Source organism: Bombina bombina, chromosome 6 (genome assembly GCF_027579735.1).
Source record: "Bombina bombina isolate aBomBom1 chromosome 6, aBomBom1.pri, whole genome shotgun sequence".
NCBI classification, from domain to species: domain Eukaryota; kingdom Metazoa; phylum Chordata; class Amphibia; order Anura; family Bombinatoridae; genus Bombina; species Bombina bombina.
The window spans coordinates 887,386,337-887,407,852 of NC_069504.1; the positions used below are offsets into that span (position 1 = coordinate 887,386,337).

Sequence of the window (21,516 nt, forward strand, 5' to 3'; positions counted from 1 at the left end):
AACCTAAGTTACAATTAAACCTAACACTACACTATCAATGAATAAATTAAATACAATTCCTACAAATAAATACAATGAAATAAACTAACTAAAGTACAAAAAATAAAAAAGAACTAAGTTACAAAAAATAAAAAAATATTTACAAACATTAGAAATATATTACAACAATTTTAAACTAATTACACCTACTCTAAGCCCCCTAATAAAATAACAAAGCCCCCCAAAATAAAAAAAAATGCCCTACCCTATTCTAAATTACTAAAGTTCAAAGCTCTTTTACCTTACCAGCCCTGAACAGGGCCCTTTGCGGGGCATGCCCCAAGAAGTTCAGCTCTTTTGACTGTAAAAAAAAACATACAATACCCCCCCCCCAACATTACAACCCACCACCCACATACCCCTAATCTAACCCAAACCCCCCTTAAATAAACCTAACACTAAGCCCCTGAAGATCTCCCTACCTTGAGTCGTCTTCACCCAGCCGAGCCAAATTCTTCATCCAAGCGGAGCAAGAAGAGGTCCTCCATCCGGTAGAAGCATCCTGAAGACCTCCGACGCGGAACATCCATCCTGGCCGACGACTGAACGACGAATGACGGTTCATTTAAATGACGTCATCCAAGATGGCGTCCCTCGAATTCCGATTGGCTGATAGGATTCTATCAGCCAATCGGAATTAAGGTAGGAATATTCTGATTGGCTGATGGAATCAGCCAATCAGAATCAAGTTCAATCCGATTGGCTGATCCAATCAGCCAATCAGATTGAGCTTGCATTCTATTGGCTGTCCGATCAGCCAATAGAATGCGAGCTCAATCTGATTGGCTGATTCTGATTGGCTGACTCCATCAGCCAATCAGAATTTTCCTACCTTAATTCCGATTGGCTGATAGAATCCTATCAGCCAATCGGAATTCGAGGGACGCCATCTTGGATGACGTCATTTAAAGGAACCGTCATTCGTCGTTCAGTCATCGGCCAGGATGGATGTTCCGCGTCGGAGGTCTTCAGGATGCTGCCGCTCCGCTCCGGATGGATGACGATAGAAGATGCCGCTTGGATGAAGACTTCAATCGGATGGAAGACCTCTTCTGCCCCGCTTGGATGAAGACTTCTACCGGATGGAGGACCTCTTCTTGCTCCGCTTGGATGAAGAATTTGGCTCGGCTGGGTGAAGACGACTCAAGGTAGGGAGATCTTCAGGGGCTTAGTGTTAGGTTTATTTAAGGGGGGTTTGGATTAGATTAGGGGTATGTGGGTGGTGGGTTGTAATGTTGGGGGGGGGTATTGTATGTTTTTTTTTACAGGCAAAAGAGCTGAACTTCTTGGGGCATGCCCCGCAAAGGGCCCTGTTCAGGGCTGGTAAGGTAAAAGAGCTTTGAACTTTAGTAATTTAGAATAGGGTAGGGCATTTTTTTATTTTGGGGGGCTTTGTTATTTTATTAGGGGGCTTAGAGTAGGTGTAATTAGTTTAAAATTGTTGTAATATATTTCTAATGTTTGTAAATATTTTTTTATTTTTTGTAACTTAGTTCTTTTTTATTTTTTGTACTTTAGTTAGTTTATTTCATTGTATTTATTTGTAGGAATTGTATTTAATTTATTTATTGATAGTGTAGTGTTAGGTTTAATTGTAGATAATTATAGGTATTTTATTTAATTTATTTATTGATAGTGTAGTGTTAGGTTTAATTGTAACTTAGGTTAGGATTTATTTTACAGGTAAATTTGTAATTATTTTAACTATTTTAGCTATTAAATAGTTCTTAACTTTTTAATAGCTATTGTACCTGGTTAAAATAAATACAAAGTTACCTGTAAAATAAATATTAATCCTAAAATAGCTATAATATCATTATAATTTATATTTTAGCTATTTTAGGATTTATTTTACAGGTAAGTATTTAGCTTGAAATAGGAATAATTTATTTAAGAAGAGTTAATTAATTTCGTTAGATTTAAATTATATTTAACTTAGGGGGGTGTTAGTGTTAAGGTTAGACTTAGCTTTAGGGGTTAATACTTTTATTAGAATAGCGGTGAGCTCCAGTCGGCATATTAGGGGTTAATAATTGAAGTTAGGTGTCGGCGATGTTAGGGAGGGCAGATTAGGGGTTAATACTATTTATTATAGGGTTAGTGAGGCGGATTAGGGGTTAATAACTTTATAATAATAGCGGTGCGGTCCGCTCGGCAGATTAGGGGTTAATAAGTGTAGGCAGGTGGAGGCGACATTGTGGGGGGCAGATTAGGGGTTAATAAATATAATATAGGGGTCGGCGGTGTTAGGGGCAGCAGATTAGGGGTACATAGGGATAATGTAAGTAGCGGCGGTTTACGGAGCGGCAGATTAGGGGTTAAAAATAATATACAGGGGTCAGTGATTGTGGGGGCGGCAGAATAGGGGTTAATAAGTGTAAGGTTAGGGGTGTTTAGACTCGGGGTACATGTTAGAGTGTTAGGTGCAGACGTAGGAAGTGTTTCCCCATAGCAAACAATGGGGCTGCGTTAGGAGCTGAACGCGGCTTTTTTGCAGGTGTTAGGTTTTATTTTCAGCTCAATCAGCCCCATTGTTTCCTATGGGGGAATCGTGCACGAGCACGTTTTTTAGGCTGGCCGCGTCCGTAAGCAACTCTGGTATCGAGAGTTGCAGTTGCGTTAAATATGCTCTACGCTCCTTTTTTTGAGCCTAACGCAGCCATTCTGTGGACTCTCAATACCAGAGTTATTTTAAAGGTGCGGCCAGAAAAAAGCCAGCGTTAGCTACGCGGGTCGTTACCGACAAAACTCTAAATCTGGCCGTATGATTTTTTATATTATAACGAGTACATTCATTTCCTTTATTGTGGAAATGTGTACGCAACCCAAAACATTATATACCAGTTTTATCAGAAAATAGTCTAACTTTTGGCATCTTAAACAAACCATTCACCTTCCACAACTTTAATGTCAGGGAAATCTCCAAACTGTTTTCCTTAATGTGTTTACACTGATGTGTTAAACCAGCTGCAGAGTATAAATGTTTTGAAAATTGCTCTTTATCTTTATTTTTTATATGAAATAGCTGATTCTGTTAATTGAAACCACAAACCAATGAAATGGATCTCATTAGCTTTCTCTCTGTATTATTTACACAAAAGCATCCTTATCTTATCTCAATTTACACAGTGATACTAATACTTAGAAAGAATAATGGAAAATAAACATTTTCATACCTCTCTGTCCCACCCCCTTCTGGGAGCATGATTCCTTCCTTACCCTTCTTCTGTACGTAGCTTTTCTAAAACCATTACTTAAGTATTTAATTTTTCAGTACAGGTGGAGAAACAACAGGCAAAAAACAGGTATTTAAAATGTCATAATCAAGGTACAGGAGCTATATGTAAATAACTGATTACACTTCAGCAGTTAAAATTGATCTTTGGGAACACATTAAAGGAGAGGGAGAAGAAAAAACTCACAGAACACAGTCCCTTTAAATACTTGCTATAAACATATTCCAGAGCATGTATAAATGGCATGGTATTTTTATTTATTTTTTAAAAAGCAGCAAGGTTGGTGAGAACATGCTTATCTGTATATGCAATAGATTTTCTTCTTTTGAACAAAGACAAACCTGAGACCTGACTTTGTTGTATCTCATTGCATTATGCTGTATTATTAGCTTCAGGTCTTCGGGCCCCCTGGCATGCTTCTCGGATACATAGATAAAGAATGGGCAAGCTTCAACTCATCATTCAACATCCTAACAGCTTTAGGTCAACCATCAATCAAAGTGAAAGGACCAGGCTGGGGAGGAGCATTCATGTCAGACGTTCACTTCCAGGTCTGTTGTCCATGGCACAAAGAGTATAACAAATTGACAAATGACCTCACCCTATTGACTTCCTTTGCAGCTTTGATAAATAACCAGTAGTTTGTCTAATTTTATACCTTTATAGATGATACAGTCTCCTTTTTTATTTTCCTTTTTCTTTTTAGGTTATGACTCTTGATGGATCTGCACCCCTGGGTGTCATCACTCGTGTGTGGAGAGGTGTCAGAAAAGAATTTTTCAGCGTTAATGACAATTATAAAGTCCAATTCCCAGGTGATCTTGATGTGAAAGTTAAAGCCCTTCTGATTGCCTGCACTTTTTTTATTGTAAGTATCACTAGATATCTTCTCATTGGTCCTCCATTTAAAATATTATTTTTTTATAGAAATTTAATATATCTTCTCTAATCAATATAGACTGCTCTGTCTATATTAGTTTTTCAGAAACATTCTGGTTTTGACTGTGGGGTAGATTAAATGTGTCTTGCACTTCTTTTTAGTGGGGTTTTCCAATTCAAGGTCACTCAAATGCATTAGAAATATATTATTCCCATTGGTCATTTATTTGTTTTATGTCAGTTTTGAGTTTTAGATTGTTTCTTTAAACCCTGTTGGAGCAGTAAAGGAGACGTTTATGCGAATTATCAGTCTCTTGTCTTATAATAAATTACACAAATACTATCCATTTAGAGGGTGGTATTAACAGCAGTATTCCAATCCATCAGAATTCACACCCTTATAATATGATCATCAGAATAACTTTGTTTGGTTGCAAATAAGTATTTGGACAATTTGAAAATGTTAATTGTAAAATTATGAAAAAAGTATATGAAATTATTTATTGTTCACTTCATGAATTGATATTATTATTTAAGCGGAAAAAAACTTGAATTCAAACTAAATATGTGCAATCAGCAGTTTTGTTTACTGCAGAATGCAGAACACGGCGGCCGCTCGTGGCATTTGGCTCTTTTCAGAGTCAAATTTATTCTTCTGAAAGTGTGCAAATCCAGATCTTAGGGGCCTATTTATGATGGTGCGAGCGGACAATATCCAATATTGCGGATCATGTCCGCTGCACATCGATAAATGCCGACAGCATACGCTCTCTGCATTTATAATTGCACCAGCAGTTCTGGTGAACTGCTTGTGCAATGCCGCCCCCTGCAGATTCGCGGCCAATCGGCCGCTAGCAGGGGGTGTCAATCAACCCGATCGTATTCGATCGGGTTGATTTCTGTCCGCCACCTCAAAGCAGGCGGACAGGTTATGGAGCAGCGGTCTTTAGAAACATACGGAGCTTGATAAATATGCCCCTTAGGGCTAGATTTATCAAAGGCAAGTCGTAGTGTCTGATACGTGCGCCTGAAACTGCGCCTCTATTCACTTCTGTGACGGTGCAAATTTGTGCTCATATTTATCATAAAACTGCTCGGAACTACACGCCTTTTAAAACAGGCGAGCTGTAGCGTATTATGATAAATCCCGCTGGTCGCAATTGTACATACCCATATTTATCATGACTCTACCTAAATTTTGCGCCCAAATCTATTTCTATATTGCTATGTATGTATTTCCTAATATTACTCATTTCATATATTTCATTTTCAGTGTCTGTGTTCATATGTATATAAATTGTGTGTACATGTAATATGTAGTTTTATGTAGATCTCACAATAACAATATGATTGAAAAGATCCTGTAGCTAAGAAATGTAGCACAGCCAATAATTTCACTATTCCAGGGATTGATCTTGTCCTTCTTGTGCTCGGCTCTAGGTCATGTTTTATTAGTCCATATAAATCTAAAATAGTTAACCTGTTGAGTCTGAACCGTTTTTTAATTTCAGAATCATAGAATCATAGAATCATAGAATCATAGAATCATAGATATTGACGGCAGATAAGAGCCATAGGCCCAGCAAGTCTGCCCGACCTTACCTAACAGTATAAACTTATCTAGTTCGTAGGATAGCCCTATGCTTGTCCCATGCATTTTTAAAGTCCCCCACAGTGTTTGTTGCTACTACCTCTTGAGGAAGTTTATTCCATAAATCAATCACTCTTTCTGTAAAGAAGTGCTTCCTCAAATTACTTCTGAATCTACTACCCTTTAGCTTGAGCTCATGACCCCTTGTTCTTGAATTTTCCATTTTATGTAAAATACCCACAGCCTCAGTTTTACTAAACCCTTTAATGTACTTGAAAGTTGCTATCATATCACCTCTTTCCCTTCTCTCCTCTAAGCTATACATATTTAGGTCATTGAGCCTATCCTGGTAAGTTTTATTTTTTAGACCATGTACCATTTTGGTAGCCCTCCTTTGCACAGATTCAAGTTTGTTAATATCCTTCTGAAGATATGGTCTCCAGAACTGCACACAATACTCAAGATGAGGCCTAACTAATGATCTATAAAGTGGCATAAGAACCTTACTATTTCTGCTGCAAATACCTCTACCAATACATCCAAGCATTCTGCTAGCCTTACTCGCTGCATTACTACATTGTTTACTAAGTTTTAAATCATCTGAAATAATAATTCCCAAGTCCTGTTCCTCGTCTGTAACAGTCAGTAAAGTGTCATTGAGTCTGTAATTAACATTTGGATTTTTCTTCCCTAAATGCATTATTTTACACTTTGCTGTGTTAAACTTTAGACCCCAGTCATTTGACCAATCCTCCAATTGTTGTATATCACTTCTCATTTTGTCTACCCCCCCTGGAACATCCACTCTGTTGCAAATTTTCGTATCATCTGCAAAGAGACATACTTTCCCCTGTAGCCCTTTGCTGATATCGCAGATAAATATGTTAAACAAAACAGGCCCCAGAACTGACCCCTGAGGAACACCACTAGTAACAGCCCCCTCTGCTGAATGAACTCCATTTACTAAGACACTTTGTTTTCTGTCCTTAAGCCAGCATTCCACCCAGTTCACAATTTTTTAATCTAGACCAAGGAGATATAGTTTGTGAATAAGTTTATTGTGTGGGACGGTGTCAAATGCTTTGCTGAAATCTAGATATGCTACATCAACTGCTCCTCCCTTGTCTAATACTTTTGTTACATAATCAAAGAAGTCAATTAGATTAGTCTGACATGATCTCCCTGAAGTAAAACCATGCTGATTTTGGTCCTCTAAATTGTTTGTCTTTATGTAAGTCATAATTCTTTCTTTTAAGAGGCTTTCCATTAATTTCCCTACTACTGAAGTTAAACTAACTGGCCTGTAGTTGCCAGATTCTTCTCTACTGCCCTTTTTATGAAGGGGTATTACATTTGCTATTCTCCAATCATCTGGGACAGCTCCTGTTAATAGTGACTGATTAAACAGATCAGTTAATGGGACAGTTAGCACTGATCGAAGTTCTTTTAAAACCCTTGGATGAATATTATCAGGACCCACTGCCTTTGTAACATTTATTTTTGATAATGCTAACAAAACCTCATCCTCTGTAAAAAGATTACTGTTAAGCTTGTTTCTATTTTGCGTTGCATCCCTTAATGTAGACATTGTATCTTCACAATCTTTAGTGAAAACAGAACAGAAGTAATCATTGAGACAGTCTGCAATCTGCTTATCTCCTTCTATTATTCTACCATCAACTGATTTCAATTTTACTATTCCTACCTTATTTTTTCTTCTTTCACTGATATATCTAAAGAATGTGTTTGTCCCCATGTTTTACTGACTGTGCTATATTCTCTTCTGCATGAGCTTTAACCTTCCTAATTAACTGCTTAGTCTTTTTTTGTTGGAGTCTCCATATTTTCATATCATCATCTGCTTGTGTGTGTCTGTAATTTTTATAAGCTATCTTTTTTGTCTTTACAGCATGTGCTACTTCTTTGGAAAACCAAATTGGTTTCCGCTTTCTTTTACTTTTACAGACATGTCTAATACAGAATCAGTTAAAGCATGCAGACCACAACGGGGCAGGAAAAGTCTTGGCGCCCGTGTGCGCCTTTGTAAGGGCATATCTCTGTCACAATCATCAGTCTCTTCCAAGCGCCGAGCAACGGACAAATGCGCTAACATAAGAAAGTATTCCATTTTCAGATAGGTGAAACAGTGGGCTCTACTGAGATTCGCCTATGTATATATGGCGAAAATGCCAAGACGTAATTGACTGCGTGACTACACTTCACTATTGGCGAGAAGTGATGATGAATACCAAACAACTCGTATTTCAGTCTCTGCACGTACAATTACGCCTTGGTCCTATGTGTATTAGCGCTGTCGGGAGCGCGTCCGTGCGCCTAGGCTAACGTAGGCAAGGTACAAACAAGTTTCTTTCAGATTAGCGCAATGTTAGGCGCAGCGGGCAATAATAAATATGAGGATCTTTTCATATGCAGTTTTTTGGCCGTAATTATAGGAGAAGGGCTTTGATAAATCTAGCCCTAGTGTGCTGCACTTTCACAAGAATAAATCCTTCCTCGAAAAGAGCCAAATGCCGCGAGCGGCCATATTCTTCTGCTGTCGGCTGTGAATGAAACTGCTGAATGAACATATCTTTTTTTTTTTTAATATTTATTTATTTTCCAAGATCATATACAATTCCATTGCCAATCTGAACATAGCAAGTTAAATAACAGAAAGGAAAACAAACATTGCAGTTTAAACAAGTCATTGATAACATCATAGAAAATACAATCTAAGTCAATCAACATGGGGATAGATTAATATTACTACATATTTTGTTTCCAACCTAGCTTTATATAAATATGGGCTTGGCAAAAAACGTGAATATTTCTATTAGAATCTTGGTGTTTTTTTATATAGATTTTAAAAAAGCACAAAAGACGCAAGATACGACAATACAAAAGGAAAAAGAAAGAGAAAAAAAAACAACCCCCCCAGCAAATTTCCCCTCCTATCCCTGCCTATATCAGGTATAACCAGTAGCCTTTTAGTACCATAAAGCCGGAAACGTATCTTCTAAAATTAAGGCTTCAAAACAAGATGACCTATGAAATTGTTTAGTGAGTATATATTGTGTCGATAGGGATAAGACTGGATAATTTTAAGCCATTTCTTTAAAAAAAAAAAAAAGATATATTTGTTTGTCGATTAATATAGCTATGTTATTGTTCAAAAATTATTTGGGACTTTATTGCCATAATAAACAAGCCAAACGGAGGAGCAGTCTGATTCTTCCAATTTTTCAGAATCAAGTTATGGCCAATCATTATAGCTGTATTAACTAGATTATAGTTCGGGATATCCGTATACTTATAGAGAAAGAGAATATATTTTAAGTCTATGGTAAATTCGTCAAAAGAGTTTTTATTGAGCCAATAGTTAACTTTTTGGCAAAACTGCCTAATTTTCAGGCATGACCAGAAACAATGTATAGCATCGGCTTCCGGAAAATTACATCTGTAACAACAAGCTTGATTAGTGTGTGCCCATTTAGCCAGACGGGACGGCGTAATATACACATTATTGATTCATTTTATATGCGATTCTTTCCAGGAGGCGGAAAGAGGCACCTCACGGACCCATTTAATACCAGCTTTAATCCTCTCCATGTCAATATTCTCAATAAATCTTGTCCAGTATGTCAACACCTTACCCAAACATAATTGGCCTTGTTTGGCCAAAAGTATTTTATATAATAAGGCGATTGAATGATTCCCTTAACTATAAAGATTGATATAGTCGCCTATTTTCCCCAACCGTTCCTCTATCTGACCCAGTTGCAACTTCTTACTTATAAAATGACACAGTTGAAGGTAGGCGTAGAAATTATTATTGGGTAAAATATACTCAGTAGTAATACTTTTAAACGTTCTCATTCTATAAATCCCTTCCAAGGTTTGTGTTATAGTAATCAGACCTTTCTGAGCCCACCTACTAAATATCTCTGACTCTATCCCAGGAGAAAACTCCGGACCACCCCGAAAGGGCAAAAACACAGATATTTGAAAATTGATATATAAAATATAAATTATCCCAGGTGGGGATAAAGAAAGCGCGCTGAAAAACAGACATAAAACATATATATTTGTTAACAAACAAAGTCAGTGTGTAACTCTACCGTAAACCGGCTAATGAGTGTGTCCTTGAAAAAAGAAAGATTTCTGTGAATCCGTTTCAATGTTTTTCTTCTGGAAAACAATAGTAGATGTTTTTCTTCTGAAATGCAATAGTAGCGTGAAGGTAGGCAGCTCCTCTTGGTCCCAGAGAGTGGGGAAAAGCTAGAAAATACAAGAAGGAAAAGAGGGCGCCACAATAGCGTAATATTGTCTGGTAATGTGAGCAACAGTGTATAGACAGGTAGTGTGCTTACCAGAACAAGAGGCACTGTGCTGTGACCAGTGCGTGATAGCTTGCTAGCACTTAACAGTGGCTAGTACACTGGAGAGATAACGTTCCTTGGAGTCTTTTCTGGTACCCCCTAGGCAACCTTTTCTTGGTACTAGTAATTTCAAATGGAATATCGGACTTGGCGTGTTGTTGTTTTGTAATGGAATACCACAAAGCACGGTCAACTTCTTGATTAAAAAGGCTTTAATATGACGCGTTTCTCAACCCCAACTGGGTCGTTTCCTCAGATAAAAGCGAATAAAAATGGTTACATTTACTGGCATTATATACACATTGTGTCTTTAAAAACAGGAAGTTGTCATAAGATATTTGTCCAATAGGAATACATTTTCAATTGTAAAAGCCCAATCTTGGCTGTCAGCTGTTGGCAGGGTGGGGCCGGACCGTGACGCGGGCAAGGCCGGACATGAAGTGGGCGGGGCCAGATGGGGACGGGTGTGACGTGGGCGGGCAGGGTGGAGTGCGGGCATGAGAGAGAGAGCTCCAAAGAGGGGGATAGAGAGAGAGCAAAAGAGGGCGGTATAGAGAGAGCAAAAGAGCGGGAGAGAGACAGCAAAAGAGAGGTGGGAGGGAGAGCAAAAGAAAGGGGACAGAGAGCAAAAGAGGGGAGAGAGAGAGAGCAAAAGAGAGGGGGAGAAAGGGGAGAGAGAGAGCAAAAGAGAGGGGAGAGAGCGCAAAACATAGAACAAAAGGAGGGGGGAGAGCGCAAAAGAGAGGGGAGAGAGCTCGCAAAACAGAGGGGGGAAAGAGATGGGGAGAGACAGAGCATAAGAGAGGGAGGAGAGAGAGAGAGCAAGAGAGAGGGGGAGAGAGACAGCAAAAGAGAGGGGAGAGAGAGAGAGCAAAAGAGAAGGGGGGAAGAGAGCAAAAGAGAGGGGGGATAGAGAGAGAGCAAAAGAGAGGGAGAGAGACAGCAAAAGAGAGGGGGAGAGAGCAAATAAAAGGGTGGAGAGAGAGCAAAAGAGAGGGGGAGAGAAAGAGAGGGGGAGAGAGACAGCAAAAGAAAGGGGGGAGAGAGCAAATGAAAGGGGGGAGAGAGAGCGCAAAAGACAGGGAGAGAGAGCGCAAACGAGAGGGGGAGAGAGAGTGCAAAAGAGAGGGGGGAGAGAGAGCAAAAGAGAGGGGGAAAGAGAGAGCAAAAGAGAGGGGAGACAGAGCAAAAGAGAGGGGAGACAGAGCAAAAGAGAGGGGAGACAGAGCAAAAGAGAGGGGAGACAGAGCAAAAGAGAGGGGGGAGAGAGAGAGCAAAATAGAGAGAGAGAGCAGAAGAGAGGGTGGAGAGAGAGCAGAAGAGAGGGGGGAGAGAGAGAGCAAAAGAGAGGGGGCAGAGAGAGCAAAAGAGGGGGATAGAGAGAGGGGATAGAGAGAGAGCAAGGGGTGGAACCGCTGTACTGCAAAAAATGCGGCGGTCACGTGACCCGGCTTTTGTCGACTTCACGTGACGTTTTCCTCCTTCCACCCGCCTTCCTGTTTGAGTGTCTCTGCTGCTCACACCCTGCGCCCGCACATGGATGGAGGGAGCCACACACATGCACACACGTGATCTCAGGCCAGGCATTGGACTCCATCTGCGCTGTGATTGACTGTGAGGCGCGGAGCAGAGCCTGGCTGAGAGTGACAGAGGGGGGTGGCGGGCCAGCAGCACATAGCAGTGCAGACTCAGACAGCCAGACACAGATGACGACGGCGCAGTTCAAAAATTGCAAGGTATTTTTTTTGTTAGTGATACTTGGGCATTGCGGCTTTATTCTAAGCGCTAAAAAAAAGTGTAAAAAATAAATGAGTAAGTCAGTGAGTCTATCATGATCATCTGACCAAGCCATGATCTAATAGCTGCTGCTAGGCTAGCTTAGAGCGATCACTCACAATGTGATAATTGTTTGTGGGATTGTGTGACTGTGTGACTTAAAGTTTGTGTGAAATTTTTTCAAAATTTGAGCTTGGGCACTGGTGAGATTTGACCAAGGAAGGCGGCAGGGGAGGGCACAGGCTGCGGCATCATTCTGGCATCAAAATTGAACAATATGGGGCTGTGCACTGTGGGCAGTCATAGCTGTAAAAGGAATTTTTTTATTTTTTTTATTTGTGTCTTGTGAGTCTTGAAAATTATTTTGTAATTATCATGTAAATAAAACTAACTAGCGATGGTTTCAAGCCAAGGTTTGAGGATATAAAAGAATATGCTCAAAATGATATTATATAAATAATTGCAAGAATCAAATCTGCAATGCTGTGCTAGTGACTGCTTCTTTAGAGCCTGCTTTATTTAAAGATTCCCAGATTCCCATGCCATTGCCATCCCTGATGATCTGATGATCCTATCCCTCCTTCCTTACCTGTTTGTCACATTATTTGGAGTACACAGACAGACAATTAAAATCTATTCTATGATGATCACTTTAGTAAAGTTGCACTAGTAGTCTGTGATCACAAAAATTCTGCTTTATTCTCCTATTTCATACAAATAACATATTTTAATTTTGTATAGCAGTGTACTGCTTGTATAGCAGTGTACTGCTATACAAAATGAAAATATGTTATTTGTATGAAATAGGAGAAGAAAGCAGCATTTTTGTGATCATAATTAAATAGCTTTTAATTGTCTGTCTCATACTCCAAATACTGTGACAAACAGAAAAGCATTGATTGGTTTTGTAATGCATTATTAAATATGAAGCTAAGCTTGCTATTTTAAAACTCAGGGTTTTGAGTGCCTAGGGCAGCACAAAACCTAATTACGCCCCTGGATCTTACTCTTATAAAAAAGAGCTATAACTGAGCTCTCAGGATATTAGCAAAACTTAAGTGGCTCTGCTTCCCCAGGAGTCAACCTGGCAAGGAACTTGTTCACCTCAGGAAAAAGAAAAACTTCTATAGTGAAGTACTCTATCTTTCAACACCAAATGACTAAGCTTTCAGGATGTAGGCATATAATGATTACTCAATCCCAAGTAAGATAGTAAGTGGAATTAACAGATCTATTTAGCCAATCACAAGATACAAATGTGTGCAGGCACCAATCAGCAGCTAGCTCCCACTAGTGTAGGATATGTGCGTATTCTTTTTCAGAACGGGATACCAAGAGAACGAAGCACATTTGAAAACAGAAGTGAATACATGCTCTAGCTGAATCTTGCAAGTTTAATTTTGACTTTCCTATCCCTTTAAAATATTTTTTTTTATAAGTGAAGAACATAGGAATGTAAAGTATGTAAAGTATTTCCATTAAAAACACATTCAAATGGAATAAAAATGATATTACATATTTAAATGTATTTGATTGGGAAGGCCTCAAAAGTTTATATATATATATATATATATGTGTGGGTGTATATACAGTATGTGCGTACATGTGTATCTTAATATGGGATTGTATAACATTTATATGTACATAATAGATGTGTTAGTTTAAGGTATCATACACCCAAATTTTTCCAATAACTAATCCCCAATGTAAAGATCAAGGGAGACGGAGGAGGAACCCGATAACCCACGCCCACTTACATATAGGCTACGATGTTATAGAGTATAGTGTATGACTTCTCTGCCCAGTAATTAGCCATTTGATTTAGGGAGGGATAAAGCATGCAGCTCCTGTGATTGGTCTACCAATATTTAACGAATAGGGTGAGAGGGCGGTTGAAGTGAGTTAACTTACGCCCACTGCCGATGACGTTGTGAAGCTGTAGTAGGGTGTGAATACACCTCCAGCAGATGATTAGTCAGTGATGGTGGAGGAGTGAGAAAACCTGCAGCTCCATTATTGGTTAAGAGAGCTATGACACTCCCAAATGGGTGTTTGCCATTAAGGTTTAAATACCGGGCTGACGATATGTCACTCAGGTATCTTCAATCATACTATACACATTGAGAAAGGTCTGTTTACGAACCGAAATGCATCTGTTGGTTTGTGTGAATTCTTAGTGACTAGTATTACTGCAAATACGTTGCCCAGACCGATGCCGAGGTTCCAGATTATTGGCCGGTAATACATGGGTTACGTATCTCTTCGAGCAATCAAGTTTGAATGAGAGTATTCTTAAACTGCAGCTCCTGCCAATCTTTTAATGGGCTAATACCTTAAGTGTTAGGCTGCAGTTCCTATTATTTAATTTATCTTGTTTTCTCTCATTTATCCCCACTGGACCTAAAATTATTTAAATTTATCATTTATATTAGCCACAATTTTAAATTGACTAATAAAGTGTATTATTTTTAAAGTGGAAGAATTGTGCCCCATAACCGCTTTTCCATCTTTTCTTATCTTTTTTCTTCCTATATTTTACTGTTCTGTTCACATACATATTCACACATATAAACACATAAATACACATGTATTCACATTTATACACACACACACACATATATATATATATATATATATATATATATATATATATATATATATATATATATATATATATATATACACACACACACAGACACATAGCTAGACATATCTATATACATTGGAGCCCTTCCCAGTCAAATATACCATATCCCTTTTAACCCTTTTAGAACCTTTTTATTAATATTTAAACTACATTTATTTTTATTAAAAAGTGTATATATAAGTGTAAGACTTTATTTTAATGTGTTTTACATGTGTTTTGTACAACTTTTTTTTACCCTTACAGTTTACTTCAGGTTTTAAGCTGCACTAAATATTCTAGCTCAGTTTCGCCTGCAGTTGAGCACAAACTATAATTTTCAACTTGTAATACCAGCACAAGTTTACGCGGTCGTGATATACTTGAAAGTATGGGTTGCGCTCGAGGAGGGTTAGTGCGATTTACCATGGACTTGTAATATCAACATTGCTAATGGTAGCGCAGTCAAGCAATATTGGTTATTGCGACTGTGCTATCATTAACGCACCACTTGTAATCGTCCTTAATCTTTTGTAAACTTACATTCCCATGACGCACCTTCTGCTACACTTTGTCATGAAACATAAAAATATAAACTCTGAAGTTATCGCTTAGTGTCTGGGAAAGGTTATTTTAGTTATTCTCACGACATAAGGATCAATTGCAATCCTTACCAAATGATTTACCTACAAAAATGTCCATACAGTTAATGGTGAATGTTGTTGATAAACGTCTACAAAGTATTGAAATCAACCATTTCCTTATTATTATAGGGAAAAAGAGATTTGATCTTGATTGTGATATGTTTAGAGCTCACCCATCTTTACTAAAGCGAAAAAGAGAGAAAATATAATTAAAGAGATTTAACAAAATAAATTAAAATAACCATTGTCTCTGAAAAACTACAAAAAATGGTTTTATGTTAAAGGGATACTAAACCCAATTTTTTTTTCTTCCATGATTCGGATAGAGCATTGAATTTTAAGCAACTTTCTATTTTACTCCTATTATCAAATTATATTTGTTCTCTTGCTATCTTGCTATCTTTATTTGAAAAGCAGGAATGAAAGCTTAAGGAGCCGGCCCATTTCAGGTTCAGCACCAGGATAGCTCTTGCTGATGTATGTAAATGTAGCCACCAATCAGCAAGCTCTATCCAGGGTGCTGAACCAAAAATGGGCCGGCTCCTAAGCTTTCATTCCTGATTTTTCATATAAAGATTTCAAGAGAACGAAGAAAAAATTATAATAGGAGTGAAATAGAAAGTTACTTAAAATCGCACGCTCTATCCGAATCATTAAAGAAACAATGTGGGTTTAGCATCCATTTAACATAAAAAACATTTGGGTTTAGTATCCCTTTAAGTATTCTCAATATTTACAAAAACTAATACACAGAAATGCAAAGGTTTCATTAAAATGTAAATAAACGATCAGATGTTAGTTGATTTACAATATGTATTTTTCCTTTCAGTCATCTTATTGTGAATTGAACACAATAGGCTACTTTAACAATTATTAGCAGACAGCTAATATATACAGTTTTATGATTGCCTTTTTACAGGTTATCTGTTTTCTACAGTGTGTGTCAATTCTAAACTGCTTTTTTTTTCATTGCAGGATTATTTGTATTACGAACAAAGAAATAACAACCATTAGTCAGTGAAAATTACCTGGGAGAGAAAAGAAGGGTATATTGCACTCTGAATACAACTTAACAAATATATTTATACAGAAATGTTTGTTCCTTAGTTAATAAAAATGTATTTTATGACTACGTGTAAGACTTTTAATATGTTTTTTCAAATGCTACACCTTATATTTATTTTTAATGCTTTGTGCTATTTGCATATACTTATCATGTAAAAGAAATGTTGCAATTGGTATTTAAAGGGACAGTCTACACCAGAATGTGTTTTGTTTAACTAGATAGACAATCCCTTTATTACCCATTCCTCCATTTTGCATAACCAATACAGTTATATCAATACACTTTTTACCTCTGTGATTACCTTGTATCTAAGCCTCTGCAGACGGCCCTATCTCAGTTCTTTTGACAGACTTGCATTTTAGCTGACTCCTAGGGTAATTCCTCGGGCGTGAGCACAATGTTATCTATATGGCATACATGAACTAATGCCCTCTAAATGTCAAAATGCATTCAGATAAGAGGTGGCCTTCAAGGGCTAAGAAATTAGCATATGAGCCTACCTAGGTTTAGCTTTCAACTAAGAATACCAATAGAACAAAGCAAAATTGGTGATAAAAGTAAACTGGAAAGTTGTTTAAAATTACATGCCCTATCTAAATTATAAAAGTTTTATTTTGACTAGACTGTCCCTTTAACCACTTGAGTGCTAACGACGGCTCTGAGCCGTCGCAGAGTTTCCCACTCTGGTGCTAACGACGGCTCAGAGCCGTCGCTAGCACTCTCCCACCTTGAGGGAGATCTGGGGGCTCCCACCTGCTCCTAACCTGGCAATCATGCCTGTAGAGTGACAGGCATCGCCGGGGCGAAATAACGTGATGACGTCACCGTGCAACTCTATTTATACTTAACAATGTAAAGTATAGAAGCAGGGGGCATGGTGCTTAGAAGCCTGTATCTCAGGCATCTAAGCAGCTACAGACCCCCAAGACCCACCATTGGAAAGGTAATCACCTAACCTTTCCAACAGTGTAAGTATTGGGGGTCTAAAAAAAAAAAAAGTTAAAAAAAGGTTTTCGAAAAATAAAAAAAATAAAAAAACACTAAAAAATCTTAGCACCCAGGTAGGAAAGTGCTTAGCACTCAAAGGGTTTATATCCAAACTCCACAAACCAATTGCCTTATTTGGAAGAGCCATTCTAGGATTAAAGGGACATGAAACCCAAAGTTTTTCTTTCATGATTTAGGTAGAACATACAATTTTAAACAACTTTCAAATTTGCTTAATTCTCTTGGTATAATTTGTTGAAAGAGCAGCAATGCACTACTGGTTTCTAACTGAAAACATGGGTGAGCCATTGACAATCTGTATATATATATATGCAGCCACCAATCAGTAGCTAGAACCTAGCGCCTAGATTTAGAGTTTTGCGGCCAAAGGGGTGCGTTAGCTACGCATGCTTTTTTCTGTCCACACCTTTTAAATACCGCTGGTATTTAGAGTTCACAGAATGGCTGGGTTTTCAGTGCGTTAGGCTCCAAAAAGGGAGCGTAGAGCATAATTTAACGCCACTGCAACTCTAGATACCAGCGGTGCTTACGGAAGCGGCCAGCTTCAAAAACGTGCTCGTGCACGATTCCCCCATAGAAAACAATGGGGCTGTTTGAGCTGAAAAAAAAACGAACACCTGCAAAAAAGCCGCGTTCAGCTCCTAACGCAGCCCCATTGTTTTCTATGGGGAAACACTTCCTACGTCTGCACCTAACACTCTAACATGTACCCTGAGTCTAAACACCCCTAACCTTACGCTTATTAACCCCTAATCTGCCGCCCCCGCTATCGCTGACACCTGCATATTATTATTAACCCCTAATCTGCCGCTCCGTACACCACCGCCACCTACATTATAGCTATGTACCCCTAATCTGCTGCCCCTAACACCGCCGACCCCTATATTATATTTATTAACCCCTAATCTGCCTCCCACAACGTCGCCGCCAGCTACCTACACTTATTAACCCCTAATCTGCCGAGCGGACCGCACCGCTATTATAATAAAGTTATTAACCCCTAATCCGCCTCACTCCTGCCTCAATAACCCTATAATAAATAGTATTAACCCCTAATCTGCCCTCCCTAACATCGCCGACACCTAACTTCAATTATTAACCCCTAATCTGCCGACCGAATCTCGCCGCTACTGTAATAAATGGATTAACCCCTAAAGCTAAGTCTAACCCTAACACTAACACCCCCCTAAATTAAATATAATTTAAATCTAACGAAATAAATTAACTCTTATTAAATAAATTATTCCTATTTAAAGCTAAATACTTACCTGTAAAATAAACCCTAATATAGCTACAATATAAATTATAATTATATTATAGCTATTTTAGGATTTATATTTATTTTACAGGTAACTTTGTATTTATTTTAACCAGGTACAATAGCTATTAAATAGTTAAGAACTATTTAATAGCTAAAATAGTTAAAATAATTACAAAATTACCTATAAAATAAATCCTAACCTAAGTTACAATTAAACCTAACACTACACTATCAATAAATTAATTAAATAAAATACCTACAATTACCTACAATTAAACCTAACACTACACTATCAATAAATTAATTAAATACAATATCTACAAATAAATACTATGAAATAAACTAACTAAGTACAAAAAATAAAAAAGAACTAAGTTACAAAAAATAAAAAAATATTTACAAACATCAGAAAAATATTACAACAATTTTAAACTAATTACACCTACTCTAAGCCCCCTAATAAAATAACAAAGACCCCCAAAATAAAAAAATGCCCTACCCTATTCTAAATTACAAAAGTTCAAAGCTCTTTTACCTTACCAGCCCTGAACAGGGCCCTTTGCGGGGCATGCCCCAAAGAATTCAGCTCATTTGCCTGTAAAAAAAACACATACAATACACCCCCCCAACATTACAACCCACCACCCACATACCCCTAATCTAGCCCAAACCCCCCTTAAATAAACCTAACACTAAGCCCCTGAAGATCTTCCTACCTTATCTTCACCATACCAGGTTCACCGATCGATCCAGAAGAGCTCCTCCGATGTCTTGATCCAAGCCCAAGCGGGGGGCAGAAGATGTCCATGATCTGGCTGAAGTCTTCATCCAAGCGGGAGCTGAAGAGGTCCATGATCCGGCTGAAGTCTTCTATCAACGGCATCTTAAATCTTCTTTCTTCCGGATCCATGTTCATCCCGCCGACGTGGAACATCCATCTTCACCAACGACTTCCCGACGAATGAAGGTTCCTTTAAGGGACGTCATCCAAGATGGCATCCCTCGAATTCCGATTGGCTGATAGGATTCTATCAGCCAATCGGAATTAAGGTAGGAAAATTCTGATTGGCTGATGGAATCAGCCAATCAGAATCAAGTTCAATCCAATTGGCTGATTCAATCAGCCAATCAGATTGAGCTCACATTCTATTGGCTGTTCCGATCAGCCAATAGAATGCAAGCTCAATCTGATTGGCTGATCGGATCAGCCAATCGGATTGAACTTGATTCTGATTGGCTGATTAGGGGTATGTGGGTGGTGGGTTGTAATGTTGGGGGGGGGTATTGTATGTGTTTTTTTTACAGGCAAAAGAGCTGAATTCTTTGGGGCATGCCCCGCAAAGGGCCCTGTTTAGGGCTGGTAAGGTAAAAGAGCTTTGAACTTTTGTAATTTAGAATAGGGTAGGGCATTTTTTTATTTTGGGGGTCTTTGTTATTTTATTAGGGGGCTTAGAGTAGGTGTAATTAGTTTAAAATTGTTTTTAATATTTTTCTGATGTTTGTAAATATTTTTTTATTTTTTGTAACTTAGTTCTTTTTTATTTTTTGTACTTTAGTTAGTTTATTTCATTGTATTTATTTGTAGATATTGTATTTAATTAATTTATTGATAGTGTAGTGTTAGGTTTAATTGTAGGTAATTGTAGGTATTTTATTTAATTAATTTATTGATAGTGTAGTGTTAGGTTTAATTGTAACTTAGGTTAGGATTTATTTTACAGGTAATTTTGTAATTATTTTAACTATTTTAGCTATTAAATAGTTCTTAACTATTTAATAGCTATTGTACCTGGTTAAAATAAATACAAAGTTGCCTGTAAAATAAATATTAATCCTAAAATAGCTATAATATAATTATAATTTATATTGTAGCTATATTAGGGTTTATTTTACAGGTAAGTATTTAGCTTTAAATAGGAATAATTTATTTAATAAGAGTTAATTTATTTAGTTAGATTTAAATTATATTTAATTTAGGGGGGTGTTAGTGTTAGGGTTAGACTTAGCTTTAGGGGTTAATCCATTTATTACAGTAGCGGCGAGATTTGGTTGGCAGATTAGGGGTTAATAATTGAAGTTAGGTGTCGGCGATGTTAGGGAGGGAAGATTAGGGGTTAATACTATTTATTATAGGGTTATTGAGGCGGGAGTGAGGCGGATTAGGGGTTAATAACTTTATTATAGTAGCGGTGAGATCCGCTCGGCAGATTAGGGGTTAATAAGTGTAGGCAGGTGGAGGCGACGTTGAGGGGGGCAGATTAGGGGCTAATAAATATAATATAGGGGTCGGCGGTGTTAGGGGCAGCAGATTAGGGGTACATAAGGATAACGTAGGTGGCGGTCGGCAGATTAGGGGTTAATTATTGTAGGTAGCTGGCGGCGACGTTGTGGGGGCAGGTTAGGGGTTAATAAATATAATATAGGGGTCGGCGGTGTTAGGGGCAGCAGATTAGGGGTACATAAGTATAACGTAGGTGGCGGTCGGCAGATTAGGGGTTAAAAAAATGTAATCGAGTGGCGGCGATGTGGGGGGACCTCGGTTTAGGGGTACATAGGTAGTTTATGGGTGTTAGTGTACTTTAGAGCACAGTAGTTAAGAGCTTTATAAACCGGCATTAGCCCAGAAAGCTCTTAACTTCTGACTTTTTTCTGCGGCTGGAGTTTTGTCGTTAGATTTCTAACGCTCACTTCAGCCACGACTCTAAATACCGGAGTTAGAAAGATCCCATTGAAAAGATAGGATACGCAAATGACGTAAGGGGATCTGCGGTATGGAAAAGTCGCGGCTGGAAAGTGAGCGTTAGACCCTTTCCTGACTGACTCCAAATACCGGCGGTAGCCCAAAACCAGCGTTAGGAGCCTTTAATGCTGATTTTCACGGCTACCGCCCAACTCTAAATCTAGGCCTAGGTTCTTTGCTGCTCCTGAGCTTTCCTAGAAAAACATTTCAGCAAAGGATAACAAGAGATGGAAACAAATGAAATAATAGAAGTAAATTGGAAAGTTGTTTAAAA

At 38.2% G+C, this 21,516-nt stretch overlaps 1 protein-coding gene across 10 annotated transcripts in view; it reads left to right on the forward strand.

The window, feature by feature from the left end:
* The window catches only part of LOC128663865 (phospholipid scramblase 3), a 201,994-nt gene extending 185,695 nt beyond the window's left edge, over positions 1 to 16,299 (forward strand). For 9 of the 10 annotated variants that reach the window (XM_053718422.1, XM_053718416.1, XM_053718423.1 and 6 more), the window contains 3 exons: positions 3,665 to 3,826; positions 3,982 to 4,143; positions 8,606 to 8,743. In XM_053718422.1, the coding sequence (XP_053574397.1) occupies positions 3,665 to 3,826; positions 3,982 to 4,143; positions 8,606 to 8,728 (447 nt within the window). In that variant the 3' untranslated portion in view covers positions 8,729 to 8,743. Of the gene's footprint in view, positions 1 to 3,664; positions 3,827 to 3,981; positions 4,144 to 8,605; positions 8,744 to 16,142 lie in introns of those variants that run through there. The other variant, XM_053718418.1, reaches the window with a different exon arrangement.
* The last annotated feature ends 5,217 nt before the right edge of the window (positions 16,300 to 21,516 follow it).